The 21988-nt window shown below is 37.6% G+C and overlaps 1 protein-coding gene across 3 annotated transcripts in view; it reads left to right on the top strand.

The window, feature by feature from the left end:
• Positions 1–21988, top strand: part of WAC (WW domain containing adaptor with coiled-coil) — a 54949-nt gene that overhangs the window by 11364 nt on the left and 21597 nt on the right. For all 3 annotated transcript variants that reach the window (XM_079299631.1, XM_079299629.1, XM_079299630.1), the window contains exons 4-7: positions 8364–8470; positions 9194–9309; positions 9879–9991; positions 11392–11700. In XM_079299631.1, coding sequence (XP_079155757.1) covers positions 8364–8470; positions 9194–9309; positions 9879–9991; positions 11392–11700 — 645 coding nt within the window. The remainder of the gene's footprint in view (positions 1–8363; positions 8471–9193; positions 9310–9878; positions 9992–11391; positions 11701–21988) is intronic.

Here is a 21988-nt window from a genome sequence, read left to right as displayed (position 1 = left end):
AGATTAAGTTGTCATATCTTACTTAGTTGTTTAGAGCTTCTGAGTGGGAGTACTAATTTGGTGCTGTGGATGCATAGAAAAAGAGGAAAGTCTCAGAGCTCTGTTTGGGCAACTGCTTTTTTTTTTTTTTTTTTCCTCCCTTGTAAGCAGAAATTGTTTTGCATGACCCCTGATTTTAATCAAACTACAGTTTGTGATGACTAGGTTATGGCGTGTTGGTCTTTCCCAGTTTTACTTTGCTGTTTGTAATCAAAAAGTATTGAAATATGCAATTTTTATTAAGTGTCTGCATTTGTCATCTGAGGTGTGTGTTCATAAACATCAGTGTTTCTTCCAATGTTTTATGTTCTTTGGGAAGCTTCTTGAATGAAAAGTAAAATTTATGATGCTTGTCCCCTCCCCCTCCTGCAGTGTTAAAGGAATTGTTTATCATTTCAATATCCCTTGAGGCTAATTTTCATGAAGCATTTGAGTATGTGCCTGTGGCCCCAGATGACGAATGTATTTTTTTGAAAATGTCTTGAGTTATCTAATTTTTCTTTGCTATTGAGAGGAAAAAACTTCCAAATTTGGAATTACCTACTGATAATTAATGTGAATCAGGAATAGAAATTCAGTCTCCTGCTGACTCTTAGTTGATGAGTTCTGTGGGAATGTTGCTGGAGGTAGGAGAGTGTGTTGTGGTGCTGTTAGACTTCCACCCCTGAGCTTGACTCTTAGTGCTGTATTACAGTGTGTTCATGGGAGGCTCGTTTGGGTTTCATGGTGTGTTGCTGAGTTCAGTCTGTTGTCCATTTGCTGTGCTGATCCATGTGGAGTTCAGATAATGTGGTTCTGTGTTTGTGGTAAAGATTCTACCTGTCAGTTTAACACATCTGTTTTTGCATATAATAATAATTACAAAGTCTCTGTATGAAGCTGTTACTTGAGGTTGGAAGAACCTCTCTTGAGCAGTCTCTGACACCATATTAGAGATGTAAATGTTTTATGAGCCACAGTCCAGAACAAAGGCAGAGGTTGGCTTTATTCTCAACTTGTCTCCTTTCTTTTCAGGACAATGTCCCACTCCTTGTATAAATATGGTAATTTTAATTAGTGTTGCAAGCTTTAAAATGCTTTAAACTGTCTTTAGTGATGTTGAACAAGGATTTTGTTTTTTTATTAAACACATTGAAATCTTCTGGTCTCATAGCCAGAGAGGTAGGAATATGACTCTGTGTTGCTGAAATTTGTGGTACTCACATTTTCCATGGGTGAAACTGCTTAAGCTGCTTTTTTCAAGTCAATTGATCTTAAGCAAAGCACATGTCTTAGTAGATCTTCAGTACTGTTGAGGATGTTGATAGCATTTATTTTTCATTAGGTGACCTGAACCTGAAGTTCCTGGTAGGGAGGAAGTCACAAAGTTAATCTGAAGAACTTGTTTACTCATAGTTTTTAATTTCATGTCAATCCATTTTGTAGAATACAATTTGCATGATCTACTTCAGTAATCTTTGAGTCTTACCAGAAATGTTTAGAAGCTGGTTGGATTTTGCCTTAATTGTTGAGAAGCAAGCAAATTCATTCAGATCATACTGTTTATCCCACTTCAAAGTACAGAATAAAGTCTTTATGGGTGATGGTAAAATTATTTGTCCAGTCTTTGTTTATTGTTATTTCAATAGGTAAGGTATCAAGGAAACTGACAATGTACTAGTTTTCTTTAAAGAAGAAAATTGGTAGGAATTGTGTCTGGAATGTAACGAAAATCCATTTTTCATCCCTTAGGGTTTTTTCTGCTCTATGTTTTGTGGCATTAGAGTACTGGATCATAAGCAACTCACTGCATTCAGTGGACCTTGTTAGTGAACCTGAGAATTTTCAAAGTTGTGTCTTCAGTTGAAAAGTGGTTTCTCATTGCTGGGAAGTGAACTGAGAAGAGAAAGAAAACAATCCTAAAATTATTTAATTACTAAGATGTAGCTGTAACAAGGAAAGAAGCAAATGAGAGGATGGTTGGACAGAAGTTTATTTGCTCTATCAGTGAGGAGAACCCACGCTGTATTACTCATTTAGGCTGAAGTACAATCGTAGGAAAACAGCTGCTGGAGTAGTAAATCCCTGAATTGTTACTTGAAAACTCAAAGTTTGAATTTAGTTTGAGGCATTTTATTACCTTTTGCTTTCTTTTTTCATGGGCAGGAATAACTTGTTGTTCTTTCTAGAGCAGTTTGGTCTGTTTGTCCTAAAATTAAGCTTCAATTTCTGAAATAAATTGAGTATATCTTACTAAAAATAGAGAAGTAAACAGCAAAGAGCAAAATAAAATTTACTGTACATTATGCAATGTGTAAGATTTCTTTATATTTTTCATTTTAATAATCAGTAATGCATTTGCATTTGCTGAGTATTGCATTAGTAAAATGAGTCCTTGGCTTTCACTACTCTTCTGCTCCTCACTTTTCCTTCTTAAGGTGTCAATTTCTTGCTACCATTTCAGAGTAGCAAGAAAAAAAAAAAAAGAATATATATGCTTACAGTATGAATATATGAATATATGCTTACAGTATCATTTTCATCTGCTGTTGGCCATTTGTGCCACTCCATGCATGTGTGACTCCTGGTCTGCTTATAAGTAATATTTTTGGCTGATGCCTGTGAAATTGTGAATGGTAACTTGGAGAAAAAAAGAACTTCTTTAAATTGGAATTATTACCCTGTGAATTGGATATTGCAAAACAGTACAGACTTTGCTGTCCTGGATTGGCAGTGTGGCAGGAGAGAAGGGTAGGGAATGAAATAAGGCTTTGTAAGTTTTTTTGCTCAATAGAGCTGCTTGTTGACTGGTATAAAACATTTATTTGGGGGGGTCATAACGAGTATGTAGTTGGGCAGTATAGTCATCAGGCTAGATATTCTTTTTTTGGCAGAGCATTGTGCATTCAACTTAGTAGGTTATGAATTTCTGGAAAATGTTACTGCACAGTTGGTGTATTCTCTGAGGCCACTGCTCTGCTGGGAAGATTGCAAGTTTTTATGCTTCTTGGTTGCATGTGGAAGGCAGCCATGTTTTTTTCAATACACCAGGCCACATAAAAATGCAGTGAAGAAAAATTGTTTTGTCTTACTACGTTTACATTTGGCGAGTCAGAAATGACCCTGACAGTCTGTTCTGTTACTGCTGGCATGTTGGGTATTGTGTTCCTATTGTGTTGCTTTATTTCCTCCCGTATGCAGTACTTTAGAAAGTGTTCTGCACAAAGATTTGCACTGAAGTAACAAAGCCAGTCTTTAGTCATTTTAATTTAGGCTTATCCTAGATACATTTCTATAATTTTTACCATTTGAAGACGTCTTCTTAATTAGTTATCCCCATATAATATCACCACCATAAACTATCTTGTTGTTTTCTTTTTTTACAACTAATTAGTATCTGTCACTTCATAGTATTTGTTGTTTTGAGGAAGTTCAGATTCTGATATTGTCTGTAGTTTAATGAATTTGGCTCATTAATCAGCATGTTAGCTGAGAGGTGGAACATGGAGTTATAGAAAGTATGGATGGTGTTGTCACAAGTGTAGTGAGCTTCCTTGCTTTTCTGCTGCCAATTGTTTCTTTCCACATGCCTAATTGTGGGCACAGAAACAGCGACTCTCCTAATGCCCTTCCTGAATCCCAGTTCCCTCTGGAGGGGCTGAAGGAGCAGACCATCTTTTGACTTCCAGCTGGTGAGCACTTGTAAACTTCCTTTATTTTCTATCTACACTGACACTTTTTAGTATGGACAAAATGAGAGTTAGGATATTAACAAGGTATTTTTGTGGCTAAAAACAAAACATAAATGCCCTAACAGTGGTGAACTGTGTAAAGTTAACTGTCATGGGTTGCCACAGTATATATACTGCAGCTCTGATGTCTCTCTGCTCCAACTTGAGCATTTCAGTTGAAGTTTTTATGATTTTGATACTATACAATGTTTTGAACCAAAAAGAGTAAATTAGGCTAAGATACTTAGATGCCAGAGGATGGTGGCACAGTCATGTATTAGATTATTCTAATCAAGTGGCAAGAAAATTTATTTTAGGTGGTTTCAGGTAAGTGTTGTAATTGCCAGTATAGGTATACAGGTTTTGGAAAGGAAGGAGTTTTGTTTTGGTTTTGAAAGATGGCAGGGGAGAAGGGAGGGAAGCCAGGTGGTTTATTAGAGCAGTCTGATCCTTAGTTAACTCAAAATTTGAACTTTTTATACTTTCAGAATTGAAGTGGTGCTAATGGAAATGCTAATTAAATGTGATAATTGCCATAGAAAATTGACTGTGTTGCAAAATGTAGTATTCTTTTTTCAGCCTGTGTTAAATCTCTTTTTCAAGTCCAGCATAGTTTTGAGCCCTTGTTGCAGTTCACAGTGTCTTGGATTCAGCAGCTGGGATATGGAAATGATGTACAAAAACATTAAAATGAGTCCTAGTGTAACAGAATCTCAAATCTGTAGTAGGCATTAAGTCAATTTTTAATTGGTTCCCAGAGTCTTGCTCTTCGTGCTTTCTGGTGATTTTCATGCATTAGTAAGGAAGATGTGATTTTTGTTGGAAAGACTAGGATATAGCTGTGATATTTTAACCTTGACTCTGACCTGCCCTATGACATGTTCATCACTAGGGAAGACTTGCTCACACAGTTGCACCACTACAGTTTTATATAACTGTAGGGCTGGTGCCCTTGTTGGCCATCTTCCACTTAGGAGTAGTTCTTTCCAGCTTTAACTGCTTTCAAAATAGTAATTAAACTGAGAAAACTCACTGTGATTGTGCAGTAAACATTTCTGTGGAGAGTTCTGAAACTGAATTTGGGTGTTTATAACACAGTATGAATTTCCTTATGGTGCATCAAAGATGTATATTAGCAATTGCTAAATCTGAAAATACGCTAATACAGAGTGCAAAAAAAGTCTTTGTTCCTCTTTCCTGAAGAAAGTGTAGCAAGTAAGGAAGATCTAACTGTAAGAGGAAAAGGTGAGAAGTGCCATGAGGAACTGTCTCGAGGGGCAGTTCCTTTTCAGGCCTACCTTGTCAGGCATGTTTCTGGGGTATGGACTGGTCTTGGTGATCCTGTTCTCGTGATCTGCTTTGCCAGGTGTGCAGTTGGCAGATGGAGAGCTGGTGACAAGTCACAGCCACCTTAAAATGGCTCAGGGTTAGGCTTTGCTAATTAGCATTCAGGTGAGGGGAACCCCCTTGTTTTTAGAGGTGGACCTCTGCTTGTGGGTTGCTTTGTAGCCTTTTAAACATATTCAGCAACTTTCCCAGACAACTTGGGCTGGCACTGCTTGCTTGGCTGAGTTGTCAGATTCCTCGATGACTGCTGTGTGTGGATTTAACCACATACTAAAACCTTGCTGTCTCCGTATAAAAAAAGGTTATTTGGGAATACGGTTGTCATGTTTACAGTGTTTAAGCCCTTAACTTGTTTGCAGTGCCTAAAGTTCTCCTGAGTATCATTTGCTTTGGTTTTGTAAGCTTTCCAACAACAAACTGCAGTTCAGCAGTCCTTTTGTATGCTCATTCCTGAAGTTTGGGTACAGATCAAAACATAAAGTGGTAGGTATTAAGTGTGAAATAGAATGGAGGTGTGGGTGGTGAACACACACCTGTGATTACCTTGCATAACTGCCGCAGGCACCATCAATATGTATTTGTGGCCAGTCCTGTAAATGTTGCTCATCCTGGTGACCCGAGGCAGTCATTGCTGGAGCAGCCACGGTCAGTACTTAGCAGCTGAGGCCAGCTCAGGTAGGACATGATTCCTGATGGATGGAGCATGTGGGTAGATGGTCTGGGAGGACTGCAGCTGAGAGAGGCCCAGGGGCCCCTTCTGATGAAGCTGCTGCATAGTAGGTGTTCTATCAGGGCCAGCTGGAAGTGGGTGTGACTTGCTGCAGCTGCTCTGATACTCCTGCAGAGTGCTTTGGTGACTCAGTACTGGGGCTGGACACAGTGTGAAATGAGAGCATGCTGCTGAGCTGATAAACTGTGTGGGGTTTGGAAGTCTGCACAGTGAATTTTAGGGGTCTCTTTGTGGGTTGGATAGAATATTTTGCTGATATAATAGGTTGTTATTGGCTCATTTGGAAAATGCCTGATAGGTTAGATTCACGGTTGTGCTGTACTTAGGCCACTACAGTATTTAAAAACCACCATGTACATCTTGAGCATGCTGAACAAAATGTAGTGATGTTGCATCCATGGTAGGGGATTACAGTAAATTAAATGCATTGGTACTTTCTGGTGTTTTGAAAGGACTGTTTGAATATAGCTATCTGGTAAATTTTTGTCTCATTTTTTTCCTTGAAGAAGCAAGATGATTTCATCTCATAGCAGAAATCAATTAAAATATATCTGTGTTGAGCAAAATGCAAAAATACATTAAGATGTTTTAATGATTTATATCTCAGTAGAAGGCTGTAGTAAATAGAGACTAAAAGAATGGTTAATACAAAAATATTAAACAGCTACTTCACTACATAATCAGTGTCTAAAAAAATTGAGACTGTTGGTGTAACTGAGTACAGCTTTGTAATTATGATATACTATTTATGTCTAGAGGAATTAAGTGCATTTATAAATGTTTTTTTGTTGTTATTGCTAGGCATTCACATCACAAGTGTGTGATGGTATTAAGTATTGATTTGATGAGCCTAACTTGCCCCCATGCTAAGTCATTCTGCCTGACTCTGAGCATGGAAGATACTTTTGGGGTAGGATTATGGTCTAGCTTTTGAAAGACTGTATTTGAATATGAGACTTACTGTTTTCCTTATTTTCTCCCCCTTATATCTTAGCAGAGAATAACATACAGTTTTAGCCAACATAGTGTAGGGAAAGGTTTTGAGGTAGTGCTGGTTCAGGTGGCAGTAACTCATGTTTGTGCAAATTGACCTTTAACCTTTGAAGGGTACCAGAACTGGTGGTGGTGTACCTCTTTGTTTTTGTGATGGGCTATTTTTCTAACCTGCAAGGTTAAAGGTGGGGATAAAGAAGTTTGAAACTGCTTGTGTAGCTAGAAGGCTCAAAAGACAGAATTTGCATTATGATGGCTCTCATTTTGCACCATACTGTGTCATTTAGTCATGTTCTCTGTGTGTAGTTCCGGGAAGACTTTGAAATAATTATTTTATTTTTTTATTACTCCATTCACTCCTACCTATCAGTCCTTTACTGTACTTTACTGTAATTACGTATAAGATAAAGTCTTTGCTATTCTCAAGTCACTTTCACTTCATATTTAGATTGCTGTACAACTTGTGAAGCTGGTGGTACTTCATGTAGTACGGCTGGGTATTGAGAAATATCTCAGTAGGGAAAGGGAAAATAAAAGCTGGAAGAGTGTTACATTTGCAATATCTAGTTTCTTTCCCTGAAGTCTGTAAGAAAATTATTTTTCTTAGTTTGGTGTGATTTATGTGAACATTTAAAAATTTACAAAAAAAATCCCATCAAGAGCAATGGAAGAGTTTTTGCTTGCTTAGAAATGTTAGAGAAATGGGAGGCCTTAAGAATAGGAAATTTAAAAGAATATTGCAGTGTGGAATGGCTGTCCTTGTTTAGTTGCAGATGGAAGTGTTCAGGTGACTTGATCTTAGGCACAAATACAGATGTAAAAGATATTTCTTGTTTCAGTTGCTCAAGTGTTTTCACATTGAGTAAAACCAAGTTGCCTTGAAGAGTAGCTGGTAGGGATGCCAGAAGCAGGTGGTGGTTTGGGAATTGCTGCTTTCTGTGTTTTAGATGTCAGCACCTTTATTGGAGAGACTGAGGTGAAGGAGAATTTAGTCTGCTCTGTATGTATAAGCAGAAATAACTACCTAGAACTAATAACAAGTAATCTCAAAAGAGAACAGCATTGCTTCAGTAAACTTAAAACCTTTTATGATTTTATGCATCTAACCATGAAGGCTGTTGATAAGCTTATTTAAATTTTCTGATCTAATGTTGAGGAGAAAATGTCTGTTAATTTCTCAATTGGCATGTTAGGACTCTTAAAAACATCAAAATTATAAAGGTTGTTTATAATTGGCACTGTTTGCTAGCAGTGGAATAAAATGGGAGTTGGACCAGTGAAGGGACATACTGCATTACTCTATCATTATTATTTTTAAATTTTTTTTTAATTTTTATTATTATTTTATTATAAAATCTAAGTGAGTTTTATGCTGTGTGAAAAACATGCATGTGGTCTCTTGAAATACTTCTGCATCTGAACTGTGCTGTGATCCAGATTTTGGATGATCTGCCTTCCTTCTTCCCCCTTCCACCTCCTTAGAATGCAGATGGTTGATTTATTTGAAAGCATACATGGTGAATAGTCTTTCTCTTTTCTTCCAGGGACCAGTTACTCTCCTCAAGAAAATTCACACAACCACAGTGCTCTTCATAGTTCAAATTCACATTCTTCTAATCCCAGCAATAATCCAAGCAAAACTTCTGACGCAGTGAGTATTTGGGATTGATTTTCATCCATGTGTTGCCCTGTTCATACACACCATATTTTCTAGGACAGCATTTACATTCTGCTTATGTTTTCCAACACCAGTCTTTATTTTATAAACACTATAAACCCAACCTGCAGTTGTTACATGTTTTAAAAGTATTCTAAGTGGCAGTCATTAGAGCTTTGAATTACCTATCATTTATTTTAAAATATTAGATTATTTAAATGACATAGATACAGTGTGGTAAATCTGAGTGACAGTATGATTTTGCATATTTGAAATACATTATGTATTATGAATTTTAGTCACTTCAGTATCAAAGTTTTAGTAGTTAGAGTGGTGGTTGTGAAAAATTGCCCATAGCCAAAATTGGTAAATTTGTGATCAGTAGAAAAATTTTGGATAATAATTTTGAGGGTGTTGTAAGGTGAAGTGAGCTAATGTTATCAATATTGACCTTACTGTATCCCACTGAATGTAGTCTTAGATTTTGTTAGGGAGTTTGATGGGAATAAACCAGAGGAAACTATTGCAGAGTGCAACTGGAAGATACTGGTCATGTGTTCAAGCTGTCAATGAAATAGGTATTTAGAGCTGGTGGAAAGCAATGACATGGGTACATAAAAGCGCAAAAAATGTAGTTTTAAAAGCAGTGAAAACTATTAAATTTGTATATTAAAACTCCTGAGTAGTCTTTCGTCCAACACTGCTTGTATTTTAAAGGCTTATGATTCTGCGGATGATTGGTCTGAACACATCAGCTCTTCTGGCAAAAAATATTATTACAACTGCCGAACAGAAGTTTCACAATGGGAAAAACCAAAAGAGTGGCTGGAAAGGTATATGTTTGTATTTGTTTGAATTGTATCAAGAACAAATATTCTGAAGCACATTTCAGAGCAGTTCAGCTTATCTAATAGATTACTGCTGTGGAAGATTGTGCTCCAAGTGTTCTTAGCCTTATCATGACCTCTGGCACCACTTTTATCACTTGACAGTCCAGAGCCTGAAGGGAAGTATGGTTGATTGGTGTGGGGATGGTTTTTTGGTGTTGCTGTTGTTGGGGGAGGGGGCATTGGTTGGTTGGTTTGATGTTTGTTTTGTTTTGGGGTTTATTTGTATTGGTTGGGTTTTTGTTTTGTTTTTTTTCTGAGTGTTGTTTTTAATGTTTTGTTTTGGGATGGGTTGTTAGGGTTTGTTTTGTTTTTTTCTTATGAGATTAGTGAGCTGAATTGGTATATTCTTGGCTTCAACAAGAATGGATATAAGGAAGCAGTGGCTGGAGTTTAGTAACCTCACCTGTAGCAGCAAGCTCTTAACAGTTTTATTCATTTTATGTAACTTATAGAAGTTGTTATATTGTTAGATAATGTAAGTTCTTACCTAACTTTCGTGTTCTTTTCTTCAGAGAGCAGAGACAAAAAGAAGCAAGCAAAATGTCAGTTAACAGTTTTCCAAAAGATAGGGATTACAGAAGAGAGGTGATGCAGGCGACAGCTGCCAGTGGGTTTGCCAGTGGAAGTATGTGGTTTTTTTACAGCAATATATTCTTGCCTTGTTTGCATTACTATTTTCTTTTCCAAACTTAAAAAATTGTAAAACATCCCTTTTCTTAGCTTTTCCTCACCTTTTCATGTATAAAAGCCAAAGTGGATAGCCCAATTAACTCTCACAAATGATGTTTCTTTAAATAACTTTATTAGTGTAACACTTGCTTGATGTTTTTCATAGTGCTCCTCCTTTTTGTGGCTTTTACTGTTGAGTTTAATTATCTTCATGGGTAGTTATTTAACTTGCATAATCTGTAGTTTAGTTGGACTGTTGTGATCATTGAGACCTACTAATGTCATATTTTGACCTTAAAATACAGATTTCACATCTAAAAATAATAACCTAATTCAATGGATTTTGATATCACAGTTTTCAGAGGCTTGTGTATGTTATTGAGAGCATATTTTTACCTCACCGGTACTCTCAGCAAAATCATTCCTGGACTATAACTTTATGTAAATTAACTTTAATCTTTGTCAATTTTCTTCTGGAAAACAGTTGTACTGTGAGATTCTATCTATATACTGATGTAGTGTGGGTAAATTTGTAGTGTAGTTCTCAGGATAGTTTAAAAGTAGAAGCCCAGTTATAACTCTTCACCTATGCTCTTTGGATTTGACAAGGTTGACGTGTATAAAGGGGTATTTTTCTGTGTCCACTGAAACTTACTGCATATGTTAAAATATACTGGATGCAGCAAAAAGGGAGCAGTCATGCATAATGCAGTGAGTATTGGTTTTGTGACAGGTGAAAATGTAGGGATCTATTCTCTGTGTTTCCTTGGTAGGTTCATGGACTAGTATATTTTAGTCTTTGATCATGTGACCAGTACAGATTAGTCATTTGCATAATATATATAAATGCCTTGAATTAACTGTAAGTAAGTTTGTTGTAGTAGTACTCAAGTGACATGAAGAGGAATTCTTTGAAGGCTAGAATGTGAAACTATTAAATTATACTTGATGTTCAGGGTTTTTGATGAACAAAAGAAAAATGGTACAAATTATCTCTTTGCACTAAATGCAAGATGGAAATAATGCATCTTGATTTAGATCTTTTAAGGAGACTTCAGAAGTTAACTTGACTGTAACACTCATTATAAAGCAGCCTTTCATCAAAACACAATTCTTAACCAGAACTCTAAATCAAGCAAAGGTCAGAGAAAATGCATTTTGTCAGTGAGTAGAATTAAATTTTGCCTTTTTTGATGCTGATCTACTTGAGGCTTTTTTAATCATAAGAAGTTCAATCAGCTCTAGTTGTTGGTGTGCAGCTGTATTAATCAGTCACTGCAATCTTAGACTTGTTTCTAATTTAATCTTTTTTTTTTTTCCTTATTGCAATGTTACTTGGGGAATCCTGAAAAAAAGTGGAAGACAAGCATTCCAGTGACACCAGCAGTATGCTCCCACAGAATATTTTATCTCAAACAAGCAGGCACAATGACAGAGACTACAGACTGCCAAGAGCAGAGACTCACAGTAGTTCTACTCCAGTACAGCATCCCATCAAACCAGTGGTTCATCCAACTGCTACCCCAAGCACTGTTCCTCCTAGTCCATTTTCTCTACAATCTGATCACCAGCCAAAGAAATCCTTTGATGCTAATGGAGCATCTACTTTATCAAAACTGTCTACATCTACATCTTCCATCCCTGCACAGAAAACAGAGAGAAAAGGTATGTCTAATGAAATTGTCTTCAAGATGATCCATGGCATTACATTGCTTGTTTGAAGTATCTTAGTACTAGAATTTAAAGTTTTTTCTCCCCTGTTTGATTGTATGTGCTTAGAACCTGATTGCTGTTTTGATGTGTTTACTTTCCCCTAGACTCCATTTGCTATATCCTACACACCTTCAAATTGACACTGTGAAATTTACTGTATTCTGGCTTATTTTGGAAGTTAACATTTCAAATGATAATTTGAAAGATGTGTTTTTGTAGAACATATTTTAATTCTTGTCTTCTCTCTTGTTATTTTGGATCTTTGCCATTTATTTGAGTTATGTAGTTACACAATTTGAAAGTCATTTTGGACCATTATGTTTTATGAACTGCTGTTACTGTTTGGAATGCCAGTGTGAAACCTTTCAATCAACACAAGCACAGTTCTTACAGAAAATGAGAGTTTTCTACATGTTTGTAAGAGCTAATCTGTTTTGATCTGTATCTTGAGAAATACTGGATTTTCAGTTCTAAATCTGCTGATAATATGTGTTTCTGTTATCGGATAATACCTGTTAGATACAGTTAGAGTAAAGTGAAGATCAGGACTTCACTGTGCATTGTGACCTTCCAGACATATGTCTTTTAGGTAGATCTATTTCATTTCTAGGGATGAAGAGCTCAGTAAGATTGTGAGAATGAGATGTGTCATTAATGATAGTGTGCTACTTTGGTGTAGTTGAGTTTTAGAGAGTGGTATTGTGCAAAAAAAATCTATTTTGAGTGCTTTGGGAGGGAGAAGAGTAATTTTTGATAATCATGTTTTAATTTATTATATAATTAATATGTAATTGAATTATTTTTTCAAAGATGGCTTGTTGCCTGTCCATGCTTGCAAGTTGGCCTAGTTAAATAGTTTTAAAAAGAAGACCAAAACAGACTGTGGTCTGACACTGGTCTTGTACTCTTCGTGTCTTCCACTTTTGTTTATTAAAGAGTTTGAACTTATACACAGACTTAAGAACAGCTGGCCACCCAAAATATTCAAACAATAGCATACACTGACAAATACTGTAAGACCATTGTGCATGTAAAGCAATTTTATTTTTTTTCTTGGCACTTTGTGCAATTTTTGCATAACCTGTGTTATGAATACTGACTGTAAACTACAAAGGAGCAGGTTATTTTCAGCAAGCCTATTCCTATTCAACACTGTAATGCACGAAGTAAGGTGTATTAGTTCAAGCATGATTCTTGTACTGAGTGCAGTAGTTACCTGCTTCAGTTAAGCCTTTATTTTCTGATTGCCATTTGATGCACTTGTACATGTTACAGTGCAAAACATCTGTGTCAAGTGTTCTTTCCTTTAGTGTATCTACTCCATTTCCATTTCTCTATTTAAAATACACATAAAACCCCTCTTACTATTATTCATTCTCTTTTGGTGTGCAATCAGATTTCTTTCTGGATATTCTTTTAGTGCTTTACTGCACATCTTCATTAATTGAAGAGCTAACTGTTAAAGCAATTGAAGGAACTTCAATTCTGACAACTGTTAAAGATGTTGGCAGAGAGTTCTAATACTTCTTACATACAACATTAGAAAACATACAGCTGGATATAATCACACAACAATCACACAGGGCAGTCTTGATACTGTAAATTTTACTTTAGAATCCGTATTACCATGGATGGTTCCATATTAAATAATTCACTGCATTTCTGTATTCTTAGGTGTTTGGGTTTTTTTTATTTTATATGGTTTAAATGAATGTATTCCCTGTACTAGTCATGCCTCATTGGTCTGTTTCATGGCACTTGACTGTGAGCAAATGTACTTACTGAGCTTCAGAAAAGGGTAGATTACAGAAAATTAGTAAATGAAGAATTAAATTAGCTGAATGTTGGGCTTGAAATTCTTACTCTAGAAAATGTGAGTTTTGACATGTTGCTTTACCTCTTGTACAGAAACAGAAGAATTCAGTGCAGGTGCTGTCATGATAAAAGGTCATCAAGTAGTATATTCAGTTGACTTTCCTTTTTCTGGGGAATGTTGGGCTGTCTTTTTAAGAAAATTAAACCCATAAATTTTCTGTAGCATTTTGCATATTTAAATTTTAAAGAAGGGAAGAAACAGTACTTTGGATGATTTACTGTTACTCATTCTGTCAGAGGTGACTGTGAACCTGCAGTACTTAAAATATGCAGTATTTAAAGTAGTTTTTGTAGCTGCTATACAAATTGAAAGTACAATAATTGTCCTGAGACACTTGGTTCGATCTTCTGAATGTGTCTTTGCAGAAGTAAAAATAGTTTGAGAGCTTTATGTTTACAGTAGTAAAGCAAATAGCCTTTGATTTTCTTTTTCTGTTCACTGACTGTGCCATCCCTCTCTTTCTGAAAAAGAGGTAAAACTGTATTTTTTTTGCCTATAAAAATAGGTTGGTCCAAATGACTGAATAATATATCTGTAGTCCTTTCTTAAATGAATTCTTGCTTCTTATGAATGTATTGCTGGCTCCCTTATGCTAGCATATGTGTACCACTGTTCTAATAGTTCTGATTTCAGTGTGTATTTTTTTTAAGCAGTAATAGCTTTGAACAGCAGAACAACAGAAAAACACAAAACCCGACAACAATGCTTTTTTCAGCTCAATCTCTTTTGCTGCAGGGGTATGTTGTAGTCCCACAAGGAGATTGAATAAAATCCCTGGCTGAACTATAGCTCAGCTGTTAGCAGTAGTCCTCTGCCCTCAATGGCTGGCAGTAGTGGAGAGTTCCTGGGGAACTATTTGACCTCTACCCTTTGGTTTGAATGTTCCAGTCAGAATCTGCTGCTTCTGTTTGTGCTCACTGTGAGTGCTTTATGCAGGTAAAGTGTGGGGTTGCTTTTCCTACTTTTTGGCTGCTTTATCTGTAGGGCACATCACATTTTCCTATTTCTAATTCAGAATGAAATGTGGTATTGTCCATATCTTAACAGTGTGTCTGTCTGTAGGATACTGCTTCTCACACCTTTTCTCCAAGTCTCATCAGGAAGCACTTCTGTTTCTAGTGCAGCAGTATTCTAAAACTTTTATGAGAACACAGCAAGCTGGCCAGTGCAATGCTGGGTGGGTTGTGACTCTGGTGCTTCTTTTCCTTTTCTCACCCTTGTGGTTTTCTTGTAACACTCGCTAGTCTTTAGTGGTCAGTTATTAACATTGCTTCTGGTATTGTTGCATCTTCTTTGGCTGAGTTTCAAGTATATTACTCAATTCATTTGTCAGTTAGAAAAAGTTACATGTGAGACTATTAATTTCTTCCAGTATTTTATACTTGTTTGCTGAACATTGCTGTTACATTTATTTTGATACCAGAGACAAAATACAAAAAATTCAGTTTAAAGACTGGAGTAATTCAAATACGAGAAATAGAGATTTTTTGTATTTTAGATGATTTGAGGATTTTTGAGAATCTAGTTGCTATTGTTACCATAGTTTCATTTGGTCAGATGTGTTTACAGAACACATTGCTTTTAAATATTCATGTGTTTATTTTTGATATTGCTTATGGTCCTTAGTAGATCAGAACTGAACTACATAAAACAGACAAATGTGACTGTCAGTGCTCAGAGAGCGTAGTTGGTGGACTGTACACTCCAGGTGCTTCAGCACAGAAAATGTGTTATAATTTTTAATCATCAGCAGAAAAAAATTCTATTAGCTGTTTTAGGTAGTAGTTTTTTAATCAGTGAAGCAGAGATGAGGTTTATAGGGCAACAAGATACAAACTTCTGAAAATTTTGTAATGAATTTTTCCTCCCACTGAGTGCACATGTGCCTAATAGTTGCTAGCAGTGCAAAGATAACAGCTCAAGCTCACAATGAAGTGGTTGGGTAATATTGTAGTGTTGACTCCAAAGGACTTCAGATGGATTTGTTTTGTTTTAAATGAGATGAATATTACACCAGTTGTAAAAGCTATTGGAACACTAAAAAGGTTATTTTAATACTTTAGGAATCATCTAGTCAACAGTAGTTGGTACTTTCCATGTAATTAAAAATAAATCTTTGTTGCTATAAATCAGAATAAGATCAAGCTAGTATATAGCATTAATTAAAACTAGTCATGCAGAGAGTACTAGTATGTTAGCTGTCAGAAAGAGGGCTGTGGAGGAAAGTCCTTCCTTCATAAAAAAAGTTTTCTTTTTCTTTCCCAGTTTTGTTCTTTTTTCCACATCTGCTTCTCTGTCACACTCATGTGCCTGATGAGCTCAGCACACTCTGGTCAAGAGGAGAGTAAGCAAGTTACAGGTGCTCACAGGACTCCAGCAGACAGAGCAGGGTGGCAGAGGCACGGCAGAGGTGTGGGACTGTTAGTGTCAAACATCTTCATTGAAGCAGAGTAGCTGAACAGTCAGAATGCTTTATTTCCACCCCTTGCATTCAAGCTTGTAGGCTCAGGGTTGTCTTTCTGAATATCAGTCTTGGCAGAACAGCTGTTTGCTTAGGAGCAAAAATTGTCATAAGGGGCAAAGATTGATGATTGAAAATTCAGTCATGTTTCTCAAACTGAGAAGCTAAGGGTGCTTAGATAAAACTGAAGATCAGTTGGCACAATTGGCTGAAAATTATCTGTTATTTTTTTCTGAAAGGATCATTTGGCCATGTTATTTAAAAATTCCCACTGCTTGGAAGCATCACACCAGAATGTTCCTATTCTGAATTGATCTGGTATTTCTACTTAAGCAGAAACTTCAGCAAACATCTTTGCAGAACTTAAAATAAACTGCATCTTTTGTCACACAGGTTCTTGTCATATGAAATTGACTGATAACTTGGATTTCTTTCCTTTTTGTCCCGAAGATGATTGTGGGTCACACTCCTAGCAGAGAGGGTTATGAATAGAAGGCTCTTCCCTAATCGTTGTGGTCTTAAAAATTATTTTAATTGTAAAAAGGCTTTTCCCTGCTCCATTTTAAAGTTAAACCAATTAATAGTTCTCCCCATTAAGTCAGTCTCAACATCTAATGGTGTTTCTTTTTGCCATCCACTTCCTTTATTTTCCTCCTTTTTTTATTTTGGATGGCTTTATTTTTTGGTCATTTTTTTCACACAAATAAAGTTGATGGTCCAGAAAGTTGTTTAGTTCCATAATATAGTTGTTTGAGTGGGCTGTATCTAACAAACTTGTTTGCATAGTTATCAGAAAGCAAAACTGTATTTCATATGTTACTGCCACAAAGTGAATGGATTTTTAAAGTTTTTATAAAAGCTCCAGATATTGAAACTTTATTGTACATAACTTATAATGGAAAAATTAGTGGAAAGTCATATTTTAAAAATAATCTTTTTTTGTTTTTTTAGTTATTCAGAGGAAGAGATAAAACAAATTTCATTTAATGAAGTTCTTAAAACTTGGAGAGATTGCAGCATGCTGTTTTTAGTTTTAGTTTTTATTTAATATTTTTATTATTTAAAAAGCTTTCCTTGGGAATTCCTTGATAAAAGCTGAAGTTTTAGGTGAAGTTAGACTAATTTGTCTAGCATTTGTTTTGAAATTGATGCTGACAATGAGGAGGCTGCAGCCTTGCCCTGTTCCACTTTGTAGTCTGTGCTGTAAAGTCTGCAAAAGTTGTAAGTTGTTACAAAAATTTTTTATAGGATTTTATAGGATGAATTTGCATTTTCCATTGGTAAAATTTCAGTTGTCATTTCAAAATTGGTCTGATGCTTAATGATTCAGATTAGGTTTATGGATGACTGCCATGTAATCCAAATCCTTATTCTGCAATAGTGGTGTAGACTGCTTGTTAAGGACCACGAATTGATGCTGACACAGGTGTAGGGACCAGTATCAGAATTGGAAACTACAGGTTTTAAATTTGTGGATATATTTAACTTTTGTCAGCATGCTATGTTCATCTTGACTGTGATTCATGATGTTTGAGGGCTTTGAGTGCACTTAAGAACTACAGGACTGTATTATTAATTAGCATTTTTAAAAATGCTAATAAACCAGAAAACAGTGTTTAGATGTTGGAAAGTAAACTTAATTCTGTGGCAAAATAAACAATGAAACAGTGTCTCAGAAAAAGGGAATTAGGGAGGAAAAGAAAAGAATGAGGAGTTTCTGCTTCTATTTGTAGAAAAAGCAGGGGAAATGCATACACTCCAGTGTAAAAACCAGTAAAAAACAGGTTTTAACCTTCATAGTTACATTATTCAAAAACAGATGTGAAGCTATTTGGAGATTTTGTTTTGTTGGCAGTATTTCTAGGATTTAGTATCGTGTCTGAGCCATGAAATAAATATAAAATAATTGGGTTTAAATTAAACTAAAGAAAGTTGCACCTATATACAACTAAGCTGTAGTCTATATTTTTAACATGTGAGTTTCCTTCACAGAGGAGTTTCCTTTTATGGAGAAGAGGTAAAGATCACAGGTTGAAATAAGAACAATTTACTGGAAATAGCAATGAAATAAGAAATGAATAATAAAAACAGCATTATTAGAAGGTTGTATAAGAGAAGTGAAAAGTTCATGTATGAACAAAAGCCCACCATGGGGGAACCACAATATGGGAACTGCTGCCACCACCTCTGACTGGAGAAAGACTCCCTTCCGCAGCCCAGGCAGTGAAGTGAGGTGATACAGAATAATTGCCCTTCCTGGCTGCTGCAGAAATTAACCCTGTGCTGGTCAGAGCCAGGATGTTAAATACCCCTTATTCTATACCACCTACATCGTGCCCAGATCCTGCACCTTCCAACTGCTGTGCTCCCATGTAATTGCAAGATACATCAGAAGCTCTTGATTGGTATATCTGAATCACTCCATACTCACTGTTCATGGTAGCTATAGCATACAGTGACAGTGTCATTCAGCAGTCAGTGTTTTAAAATTTAACATTACAGGCTATTGTCACATAAGAATCAAATACCCTTGAGGTACATACAGTGTTTCCCCATCCTTCTGCATTAGCCACCAAGTGCACTCAGCTCCTTGAGCAAAAACATGGATGGGTTTGCCTACCCTGTGGATGGGTTTTGCCTTTGCCTGAGGGAGGACTGATTAAAACTGTCTTCCCTAACACATTTTTCATATGCACCACAGGGACTTAATCCCCTTCTATGACATATGGAAGTTTTATTTGAACAAGGCCATCTAGTTTGGTAGAGCTTCTGATGTTAACTAACTAGGTGGCCTTTGCTAAATGCATCTCCTGATGTTTGCAGGTCCTACCACTTACTGCTTTCAATGTGGTTTTTAACAGTCTGTTGTACAGTTCAGTTTTCCCAGAGGCTGGTGTGTGGTAAGGGAGTATTATATACCCACTCAACACTGTGGTCCAGGTGTTTTTGAAGAGTCCCATTGTCTGATTCAGTTCTTTCAGGGTACCATGTTGCTACAAGACTTTTCAAGGCCCAAGGTGGTGTTCCAGGCAGTGGTGTGAGGCACAGGGTATGTCTCCAGCCATTCAGTGGTTATTCCTATCGTAAGCATGTAGACCTTGCCATGGTGGGTTTGTGGAAGTGTGATATAATCAATCTGCCAAGCTTTCCTGTACTTGTCACAATCATCCACAGTACAGTGGGGGCTTTACCCACTTGGTCTGCTTGATTGTGGTGCGTGTTTCACAGTTGTGGATAACCTGGAGATTCTGTCCATGGTTAAATCCAGCCCTCAGTCATGAGCATGTCAGTATGTTGCATTTCTTTCCTGATGATGTGAGATGCCATAAGCCCACTGAGCCAGAAATATTTCACCCTTTTGTTGCCAGTCCAGATGCATCTGCGACACTTTTATCTTAGCAGCTTGGTCCAACATTGTTGTAGAGTTCTTCAGTAGCCCAACTCTTTGGTATGACAGACTTTCAGAGTCAACTTCCCTACCTGTGCAGTGATGTTGTGCCACAATACAGAGGTTTTCCCTGTCCAGTGCCAACTGGTCTTTTTCCATCAGTCCAGCCACCTTCACAGAGCATTTGCTATTGTAGGTGACTCATTGTAGAGGTAGAGTGTTGGTCATTTTGTCTCATTCAGTGATACCTAAAGCCAGCTGCATGGCTTTCAGCTGTACAACCTGACTTGATCTGCCTTGTCCCTCAGTAGCTTCTGTGGCTTGCCTCATAGGACTCTGTATGGCAGCTTTCCATTTTCAGTGTGTCCCTACAGCAGGAACCATCAGTGAAGAGACTATCACTTTTCATTTGGTAGTAGCTGGTTATGTCTCAGCACACGTCCCCGTCTCCTCCTCCTCTGATGATAGTTTGAAATCTTCGTATTTGGGCGAGTTTGTGATGGCTTCAAAGATCCAAGGCTGCTTGGGGTTTCCTGTTTGAGTTTGCTGTGTAACCAGCATGACCCACTTGCTATCCATAGCATCAGTGGCATCATGTATGGAAGGGACTTCTCCATTGCACATCCAGCCCTGCAGTGGCACTCAGGATGCCAGGAGTAGCTGTACTTAGGTACTGATCACTTCTGAAGCAGCTTAAACCCCTTCTTAAGTTGCCAGTATCTTTTTTTCAATTGGGAGGTATCAGGCCTCAGATCTTTTCCATCCTGACTCCAGAACTCCAGGGGTTGACCTTGAGCCTCCACAGGTGCTTTTTACCAGAGACTCCAGGAAGGGCCATTTTCCCTGACTGGAGTGTAAAGCACATTTTTCACATCTTCTGTCCTGACTGGCCCAAAGGCTACTACACGATCCTGTTTTGTTTAAAAGTTTGTTGTTCAGGACCCCACTGGAAATCATTCTTCAATGTTACATGATGGAGAGGCCTGACAATCTGACTGTAATCTGGAATATGCATTCTCAAAAGACCCACAACACCTAGGAAAGCTTGTGCTTACTATTTACTTATTGGTGGGGACACAGCCGAGGTGTGGGTCAAGATGATCTTCATATTGCTGGAGTTGGGTAGTTATGTGAAGCACTGTTTGTTCTCCTTTAACTGATATTAATGCCAGTGAGTTGGCATGTGACAGTGGCATGCTCTGTACAAACTTCTGCCACATGGATTGTGTGCACTGGACCTGATCTGAGTCTATAGGAGACTGCTTGTTACTCTGTATATTACCTCCAGCACATCTGATTCATGTACTGGATACCTTTTTTCCATGGCATTCCACCCAGTGGCATTCCACCTGCTGGGGTGCACTACTAGATTGTCTTTGAGACACTACCTTCCCTTCTGCATGACTGAAGTCTCCTCCCAAGGCTGAGAGTTTGTCTTCTTCCCAATTCCCTTTTCAGTGCCCATGTCCCAGGACAGGGGTCCCAGTTGTTTGGCTTCACTACCATTTAGTTTCGTATCATGGGCCTTGATACCCCAGTATTGGAGCTGCTAGATCACCAGGGGTTCATTTGACTGGCAGCTGAAATCTTTCTACATATCTCACAACTCAGGGACATGGATTGGGTGATTATCTCTGGCCCTTCTTCCTGCTGTTGTTCTGCTGTTGAGGGTTCTACTTCCTCTTTATCCCTCACTGAGTTGGTATGATCTTGGATTTCTTCTTTTATGTAGGGGCAATTGCTACTGGCACAAGTTTGTCCTCAGGTTCAGCTCCTGTTTGAGTGGTCTCAGTGCCTGTTTGTTTTCTTCCTGTTCTCCCTGAGGGACTCCTTACTCTAGTGAACTACGTCTGGTAAAGAGTAGCCAGTGTACTTGCAATGATTTGCTCCCTCTGGAAATGTCATGCTATCCTCCTTGAAGATACTGTGTTACTTTATTGGGATCCTGTAGTTACTCAGGAGTGAACTTGCAAACCATTGAAGCAGAGAATTTCCCCCAAGACTGGCCCATTTTCTCCCACATTCCATGCCACTCATGACAATCCACCTGCAGGGCAGACCTTGTTAGAAATCTCTCTCCTTACTCTAAACTTAGCATGGTCCACACTGACTCTAAACGTGGTTTACGCTGTACTGAAGAGACATGGCAACAAGACTATGCTTTTCTTGATAACCGATGGAAATCCAAAACTCAAAAGCTGGTTTGACAGGCCTGAAAGAGACAAAGGGCATAAAAAGCTGGGGAAAATTACCTGTTCCTATTCCCCCACAGACTAGGTACAATTTAATGGACCCCCCGGAGGTAGGCCCAAAGGAAGGGTGAACACACATCCCAAAGCACCCTCATTGCCCCATGTGTCATAAACTTCTCTCCCACAATACAGTAACACAGCAATCCTGATCCTTCTCTCTCCCTGCTCTGAAAAAATACCATGATGGGCATCCAGGGTGTATATAGGATATACATGTATAGTATATGCAGCCTTAGGTGCCACAACCCTGTGAACAGACCAAG

The sequence above is a fragment of the Erithacus rubecula genome (genome assembly GCF_903797595.1).
Source record: "Erithacus rubecula genome assembly, chromosome: 3".
NCBI lineage: Eukaryota > Metazoa > Chordata > Aves > Passeriformes > Muscicapidae > Erithacus > Erithacus rubecula.
The sequence above is the reverse complement of the archived record's forward strand: the minus strand, read 5'-3'. Positions and strand labels throughout refer to the sequence as shown.